At 49.4% G+C, this 8,794-nt stretch overlaps 1 protein-coding gene across 3 annotated transcripts in view; it reads left to right on the top strand.

Moving 5' to 3' along the window:
* Positions 1-6,336: 6,336 nt before the first annotated feature.
* Positions 6,337-8,794, top strand: part of STK24 (serine/threonine kinase 24) — a 103,426-nt gene continuing 100,968 nt past the window's right edge. For 2 of the 3 annotated variants that reach the window (XM_059902524.1, XM_059902523.1), the window contains exon 1: positions 6,510-6,648. In XM_059902524.1, the coding sequence (XP_059758507.1) occupies positions 6,607-6,648 (42 nt within the window). In that variant the 5' untranslated portion in view covers positions 6,510-6,606. Of the gene's footprint in view, positions 6,649-8,794 lie in introns of all 3 variants that reach the window. The other variant, XM_059902526.1, reaches the window with a different exon arrangement.

Here is an 8,794-nt window from a genome sequence, read left to right as displayed (position 1 = left end):
ATTTTATTATTTTTATTTTTATTTTTTTAAAATTAATTAATTAATTTATTTATTTTTGGCTGTGTTGGGTCTTCGTTTCTGTGCGAGGGCTTTCTCCAGTTACGGCAAGCGGGGGCCACTCTTCATCGTGGTGCGCAGGCCTCTCACTGTCGCGGCCTCTCCCGTTGCGGAGCACAGGCTCCAGACGCGCAGGCTCAGTAGTTGTGGCTCACGGGCCTAGCCGCTCCGCGGCATGTGGGATCTTCCCGGACCGGGGCACAAACCCGTGTCCCCTGCATTGGCAGGCGGATTCTTAACCACTGCGCCACCAGGGAAGCCCGGTAGTTCTATTTTTAAAACTTAACATTTAGATATAGATTTAACATTTAGATGTAGCTGGGCTGTGAAAAGCCACATCTAGACTTGACAAAGAGGAATGCATATTATCCAGAGTGTCTGGACTAGGAAATGGATGGGCTAACTAGAAGGTACTTGGGCTGACCTGCTTTGGGGAAGAGGTAAGTACATGGGTGGATAAGCATAGGTTGGCTGTATCATGTTGGGGGGCAGTACAGAAGAAATTATATGTATGGAAAAAGAGAATACGTGTGTGTGTGCACAAGTGTATGTGTGTGTGTGCACAAGTGTATGTATGTGTGTATATGTGCACGTGCATGTTTGTGCTGGTCAGTCAAGGGGTGGAATGTATCAGGCCAGGAGTCTTTTTTCTGTTGGGAAACTGCCCCTTCCATGTTGCATGCTTTGTGGATTGGACTCTGTGTCTCCTTGTCCTCTGGTCACAAGAATGCACATGCACTAATTTGTGTTCCTCCACTAGATGTGGCCTAGGGACACTGGGTAAGAGAAAGTCACTCTCTGTGGGGTTGCAAAGACTATATAGAGTGACTCTTGTCATCACACAGAGAGGACTCATGTGGATGAAGGCATGCAGAGGTTAGCAGGAGTGACAGACATAGAAAGACAGAGTTCTGATTTTATCATTGAACCCACCCTCCTGGATTTATCCATGCCTGATTTAGCCAAGTTTGGATTTCCGTCACTGAGCTAAAATTTCCCCTTTTTGCTATGGAAGTTTGAGCTAGATTTTTGTCACTTGTTATTCAAGGATCTCTGACTAATAGTATCACTAACATAGCTTCTTAGGAAAGCAAATAAATCTGGGCTGGAAAATCAAGGTATGGGACTACATGCTTATCTTTTTGCAGGTGAAGTCTTGATGACAGGGTAGTGTAAGGCCAGTATTTTCATGAGGATTCCAAGTATACTTGGTTCTGTGCATTTTGGAACTAAGGCCGCAACCAATGCCTGCAACTCATAGGCACATTTTATCTTTGTGTGGTTATACAATGTTCCTTAAGCACATAATTCCCTAGATCTGCTTGAAGTGAAAATTAAAATCATTTTCTACAATTTATCTTCTGTGTCAGAAAACAGAGCCAAGGGCTTTTAAGAACTGGTGCTGCAGTTCCGTGACTGTAGGATGAATGACATCACCCTTCTGGGGATGATTTCATTTATGCCCTTTCTGAATACTCTGAAAGCAAACCCAGCCTTGGGAGAGAGGGAAATACACACACACAGCACTTGATGAGTCTTTGTATACGGAAGCCTCTGTAAGCTGATTGGCAGGGTCAAGCAGCCACTATTCAGAGGGTGACAAGCTCTGTTATCTGGCTCTCTGCCAGGCAAAATTGCACATGAGAATTTTTCTAGTGAGGCTGTTCCAGTGAGTCCTTCTGAAGAGACTAAGCTTCCCTGTTGTGAGCCCCTAGAACTGTCACGCCAGGAACGTACAACAGAAAGTCCCCTGGTCCGCTGTGGGCTCAGACTCCAACTATCCTGGTGAACTGCACCTCCAAGTGCAGTGATACTCATGGTGAAGGAGGAACTAAAAAGAAAAACAGACCTTATTAAAGCACAACCTTTCGGCTGAAATGAGTGCTTACTACTTTTATTGAACTCCCTGCAAAATATACTGAACTTTTTTCTCTGGTAGGTATTGCCATGTATTCCAGATGATTTCTTCTAATTAGAAATATTTTACCAAGCAAACACCTACCTCTGCTCTCAGTTGTCCAGTGATTGGAGATGAGTGCTCTGGTTTCTCTGCAGGATAAAGTTTAGGGACTACGCCCAAGGAAATATGAAGCAATGCTTCTGAGCAGAAATGTGAAATGTGAAGTGTGTAGAAAGGCCATGGGAGAAAAAGGAAGTTCTTGTTCATGGAGCTAAGCCTGGAGGAGCTAGTTAAAGTGGGTGACCAGAAGTGCATTTACAGTGAGAAGGGTGTGTTATGGGCTGAATCGTGTCCCCTGACCCCATTCATATGTTAAAATCTTGATCTGAAGTATCTTAGAATGTGACTGTATTTGGAGATAGAGTCTTTAAAGAGGTAATTAACATGAAGGCATTAGGGTGAACCCTAATCAAATATGATGAGCGTTCTTATAAGGAGAGGAGAACAGGACATATACACACAGACATACACAGACACATAGGGAAGATCATGTATGGACACAGGGAGAAAATGACCAGCCACAAGCCAAGTAGAGAGGCCTCAGAAGAAACCAATCCTGCTGACACCTTGATCTTGGACTTCTAGCTTCCAAAAGACTGTGAGGAAATAAATTTTTGTTGTTTAAGTCACCTAGTCTGTAGTACTTTGTAATGGCATAATGGCATCCCTAGGAAACAAAGGCAGATTGATTTAGAGTGATATTGCTGTGAAGGCTTGCCCTCTGGGCCTCGCACCCACAGAATGATACGTCATTTGCACCATTCTTCAATGGTAGCTGGATCTTTTCCTAGGGCTTTAGCATATATTTTCTTGCTGTCACGTCATCCAACTGTGACTAGACATGCTTCTTTATACTGGTCTTAATTATCTGTCTTCCTCTTTTGTGTCTTCACCTGCTTACATGTGTAGAAATTTGTTAAGCCTTCTGTTAGGTACTTATCCAAGCTACTCATATTTCTCTTTAAAGTTCACCACGTAAGTCCCTTTCTTTAATCTGTAAATTTAAATTGCTAATGTGCTACTTGTCTAGCTGTTCTTTATAAAGTGGCATTTGGGGGTGTTTATCTTTTCAACTCAGGAGAAGTGAAGGGACTGATTGTTGAATTCTTGTTTTCGGCTGAGCTTTTCGAGCTCTGCTGAGACTATGAGCTGGCTTAGGGGAAGTCAAACACAAGGGTTCTATATTTGGAGGGGTATGCAAACGTCCTTTGTGGTCCCAAATACATGTGAGAGCACAATGCATTGCCCAATTCGTGTCTTTAAGTCAACACAAAAGACAAAGAGGGTCGGGGATGAAAATAATTCCATGGGTTAGTAAGCATCTCCATGGAGACCAGGAAATGCATAATCTCTATGGAGACCCTCAAAATCTCTTCTTCTGAAATTATAGTAGTGTATGATCTGTTGTAACTGTAATTGAGAGTGGAGGGAAAGTGACAAGAGGAAGAGGATGAGAGGATAATCCTCTTCTTTCCTTAGTGGAAATTATGGCTAGTGTGGCTCTAATCTTAATCAACTGGTATTGTAAGATTCTGAAATTAGGATTCTGGGAGACCATGTCACCAAGGGTGGGATGAGGCACGTGAGGACCCAGTTTTTTATATGCCCAGCGCTGAAGTAGATGTCTGACATAAGTTGGCATTCAAGAAATGTGTTAATATCTGAATGAATGTAATGAACAATTGGGCAGGATCTCATCATTAGCTCAGGCCCTGTCAATCATCTCTGCTCTGCTAAAACAAAGGGAGAGGGCTACTGTCAGGGCCATACTGGGTACTGTCTGCATATGACTGAGCGGAGCCAGTAACTCCTGTTTTGTTTCTCTTTTCTCTTTCAAGGAGAATGCTGCTCAATTGTATAAATATGGTCAAAGGAGGAAATGAAGTTTAGTTGTGGTGAGGAGATAAACAGGGTATAGGGAAACAGACCAGCTAATGAATGCAAGTCACTGTGTCCAGATAAATCCCATCTTATTGTAACCTATGTGTTCTTAGCCTCACTAGCCTCTGGATACAAAATGGCATTCTGAATACTTTTTATGCCCAGATTATTATGGTTCAATGCCCCCCGTGGCTCCTTCGTTGGAAATTAGCCCACTGCAAAGTGGGCCCAAGGGCTCTTTTGAGTTTCCTATGATACTGCCTTAGATCAGTGCCCAGACATTTCTGTCCACTTGTCCTGTTTCTTCCTCATCTTGCTGCCATGTTATTGGCCTGACGGCTGACCCTAAGGAGAGACCTCTTAGCATGATGGTCTCTATTGGATGACTACTGATTAAAAAGATCATCTTTAATTCCAGACATAGCCACTGTTAAGTCTTGGTGTATATATAGATACTTCCAGGTTTTTCTTTATTTATTTACACATAAAATTATATATATGTATGTAAGTGATATATATTTAAATATAACTTCATACATATGAAGTAGCTTGAGATCAGACTATACATACTGCTTTGTACCCTGCATTTCCTTAATATATATAATGAAAATATTTTTCCATGTTACTAAATATTGAAGTACATCATTTTAAATGACTGTATGAATACATTATCATTTAAGTAACAATCTCTGTTAGACTTTTAATCTGTTCCCAGTTTTCCCATGACCATAAATATCACCGCATCACATCTTTTTATATCCATTCTTCTGCACTTCTCGGTTGTTTCCTTAGGGTATGTTATTGTAAGTAAAATTCCTGGGTTGAAGATGATGAACTTTTAATATTCATGCTCTTGCCTGTTTTGCCGTCCATCTCTTTAGGTACCCATTTTTTGGTACACAACATTTACACAAGCTGGTGAGCTCGTAAGGATCAGGGTTCATGCTTTTTTTTTTAACTTTGTATCTGCCATATTCTCTTCATAGTACTTGGGGGTGGCAGGGCTTCAGGACTCAGTGAAGACAGTGCACCAGTGACAACCATGAAGGTATCTGAAAGTATCCTGGAGGATGCCGCAGAAAAACATGCATATTTCCAAAGGGAAAGCAGGGATTGCGTTTTAGCACCTCGCTCCTTGTCTGATCCAGAGCACACGAGGGCACTCTGAATAGTGACACATCATAGAATAAACACTCCTTACTTTGGTGGAGGACTTTTTAGGTTCTTCCAATAGTCTGTGAACTCTCAGGGGCTCTATTTTTGTATGTCCAACCTCGCCCAGCCGTGGTGCAACGAGGGCATTCATGGGCATGAATGAGATGCCAGGGTCCTAGCAACCTGGTATGCAGCAGATCACTTCAGTGGCTGCCACTGTTTGTCGTTGTAAATAAAATACTTTCTGGAGGCAGCACTGACTCATTCCTTCTTATTTCTTTCCTCTGCAGTTGGAGGAGAAGTGGCTAAAAGGTGGAGGCAGCCGAAAGAGCGGGAGAGGGCCAGGGGAAAGTCTAGACACGGTTTCCTTCCATTGTCTTCCCTTCCTCCTTGCCCCTCCCTCCCCCATTTTCCCTTCTCGTGGGTGGACGCCCCCGCCTTGGTCCGGAGCCCAGAGATGGTGGGGTTCAGCCCCCTCACTTTTAGCTAAGTTTACAGCTCCTAGCGTTCCAAGCCGGGTGTTTTCCAGTAGCCAAAGCACCGGGAGTTAACAGCTCTCGGCCTCTCCCCTACAGCTTTCCTCCTTGGGTTGGCTGGAAACTTCCCCCAGACACCGAAGAAGCTCCGCCCTGGTAGTTTTGAACCGGCCACTGGCTGAGGCTCCGCTGGGCAGTCTCCCTCCCGCAGTCCCCCTGCCCGAGGCTCTGCCCTCTGGGAGGTCGCCTGGAGCCCGTTGCCCCGGGGCCAGGCGGAGAGGGGTGGGCTGGCGTGGAGGGCAGGAGGGAGACGGTAGAGTAAGAGTTGGTACTCACCGCGCCCTCACCGCCCAGACCCGCTGGGCGCCCCACCGGCCCGTACTTGGGGGGCGGGATGGGCACGTGGCCCACCCCCGGCTCGGACCGGTCCCCGCGCTCCACTCGCCGGGGGTCGCCTCAGCTGAGGCCCCCTCCCCGCACCCGCCCGCGCGTCCACCTCCCCGCTCCGCTCCGCCCCGCCCCGGCGGCTGCGAGGCGGTGCAGCCCGCAGGAGACGCGCGGACCTCCACCCGCTCCGGCAGGCGGCAGCGCAGGCGGCTGCGGCCTAGGGCGCCGGGCGGCCGCGAGCCTCCTCCCCCTCCCGGAAGCGCGGGGCGGGGTCCCCGGCCGGGCCGCGGGGGCGGGCGCGGGGGCCGGGCCGGGGCGGGGCGCGCTCCGGGCTCAGCGCTCGCGGGCTCGGCCGGTTGTGCCCGTCCACTCCGGCTCCAGGCGGCCAGCGCTCGGGCCCAGGCCGCCAGGTTCTAGCCGAGCAGCAGCAGCAGCAGCAGCGGTAGCGGCGGCAGCTCGCGGGGAGACCCCGCGCTCCTCGCAACCCCTCCCCAGTGCGGTGCATGGAGACGAGGCCCGCCGCTCGCCCCTGAGCCCGCCGCCCGGCCCGGGACCCGCGGGGGCTGGGGTGGCCTTGGGCTCCGGCCGGCCCCGCCGCCCGAGGGCTGCGCGCGGCCCGCGGGCCTCGTCGCCCGCGCGGATCGCCGCGGCCCGGCCGTCCCGTCCCAGGAAGTGGCCGTCCTGACCGCCATGGCTCACTCCCCGGTGCAGTCGGGCCTGCCCGGCATGCAGGTGGGCAGGGACCGGGCCGCCGAGGGGAGGGAGGGATGCGCGGGCCGGGGCGGAAGCGGGGAACTTGGCGGTGTAAACACGGCCCCCCCCCCCGCTGCACCTTCCGGGGTCGCGCCGGCCTCCCGCGTCGTGCTCGCAGCACCCGGCGTGCCCTGCCCGGCGGCCGCGGCTGCGTGTGTGCAGGGGCCTGGGGGCCGCGGCCCGGAGGCGGGCCTCGCCGGCCGGGAGTCGCGGTGGTCGGGGGGGTGGGTGGGACGTGGGGCTGCCGGCCGCTGCGCCCTCCTCGCTTCCCTCTCCCCCCGGGGCCTCCCGAGCCGCAGGCCCCGCGCCGGCCCATTCCCGGGGAGAAGTGATGTGGGGAAATGCCCTGGGAGGCCCGACTCGCTCTCAGGGCCCCGGCGCGGGCGGGGGGCGGTGGAGGCCCCGGTTCCCCTCGGCGAGGGGGCGGTAAAGTTTAGGGGCGGGGGAGGGCCTCGGGCGCGCCACGGCTCGTCCCGGGCCTGGAGGGCGGAGGAGGCAGGGTGGGGTGGAGGAAGGTGCCACCGCCAGCTCCACTTCCAGCGCGTCTGTTCCGCGCGTTTCCTCCCGGTGCATATGGAGGGGAAAGTGCGAGCCTTCAGCCCTTCTGGAAGAAGGAATCGATGGCACAGCGTACACTCGAGTGTGGATCCCGGGACCCAGGGCTTTGGCTTGGAGTCTTGATTGGATGCAGCTGAGTCCCTTCCCAGTAACCCTCTCCGTTGCCACTTTGTGGCCTCTTGGCCTCTCAGTGACGTTTTTTGGAGTGGGGTAAAGGGGGAGAAGTTGAATTCCAAATTTACAGGGATGCTTTAAGGTTTTTCGCCATCGGGGACTGTTTTTAGCCCTTTGAAAGATAAAACCACCGTCCTTGGCTAATTTGTAATGTTTGTAAGCGTGTAAATGGGGGCAAAATGTTTGGCATTAAAATCTGACGGTAGAGTTAGGGAATGTCTTTAAAGTTTGGCTCTCCCAGGCTAGCCGAGCAAGGGAGCAGAGGAGCTTTAAGAAAACAAACACAGGTATCCCAGTGGACTATTTATTTTATAGCCTTCTACGGGCTCATTTTCTTTTTTTACCCCCCCCTCACCCTTGAGGGCTGCGAAGTGCGGTATTCGGACCTGGACTCCATAGGAGCCGGGAATCTGCCCCCCTCCTTAAAGATAAGAGCATTTCTCTCTTTCTCTCCGTCTAAATCTGAAAAAGAAAACTCGATTTCATTGTTCAGGTTTGATATGTAGAAAAATAATAACACAAAGTTACCAGAATTTTAGCCTCTTTAAAAAAAAAATGTTGTAACAGTTAACATTAATAACTTGACGGTGCTTGAAGAAAACTGTCCTTGAATCTCATGTAAAGAGCTGTTAAACTCAACACACATTTAAAACCTAAGCTTCTGCTGACCGCTAGGTAAAAATCAGATGTGGTTTCTTGGTATTTCCTAAAAATTCCTGCTTTGGTTTGGTTTGGTTTGGTTTGAATTTAGAGACAGGAAGGCAGGGTGAACTGGGTAAAAAGTTATTTCTGACCAGTAGGGCAAGAAGGGCCTCTTGTAATGATTAAAAAATACGTTTGCTGTGTACTTTCTTTAGACAGACTCTTATGCTGTTAATCAGGTTGTAATCTAGCACACTTGCCTCACTTAGAGCTTACCATGGAGGTATTCAGCTTTTGTGGAAAGCGAATCAGTTTAAAAAGGTACTTAAAGCCTTGCTGGCTGGTGCCCTGGAGTCAGTATCAGATGGTCACCAGGTGGTGTCTAGTCTCAACACTTTTTTTGTTCTCCCCTTTTAATTTTTTTCTTCAAGAGTGTGGGCCAGAATTCTTAAATCTTGGGAAAAGAAGGTACATTTCTTTTAATAATTTGGCCTCCCAAATGTATTTCCTAGGTAGTGTTACAAGGGAACTGTTTCTATTGTGCTTCCTCAGTGTAAAGGCTGATAAATTTTTGTTGGGTTGAAACAACCAAATTTTCAGCTGTTACAGTTTTAGGGGCATGAAGGTGGCTTCTGACAGAGTCATCCCTGTATTTAAGTGCATCTACACACTGTATGATGATTGTTTTTAGTGTGCCATTTGGGGAAGAACATTCCTTCCCTCTCCCTTCCACTCCAAAAGAAAAACAACC

This window comes from Balaenoptera ricei, chromosome 18 (genome assembly GCF_028023285.1).
Source record: "Balaenoptera ricei isolate mBalRic1 chromosome 18, mBalRic1.hap2, whole genome shotgun sequence".
NCBI lineage: Eukaryota > Metazoa > Chordata > Mammalia > Artiodactyla > Balaenopteridae > Balaenoptera > Balaenoptera ricei.
The sequence above is the reverse complement of the archived record's forward strand: the minus strand, read 5'-3'. Positions and strand labels throughout refer to the sequence as shown.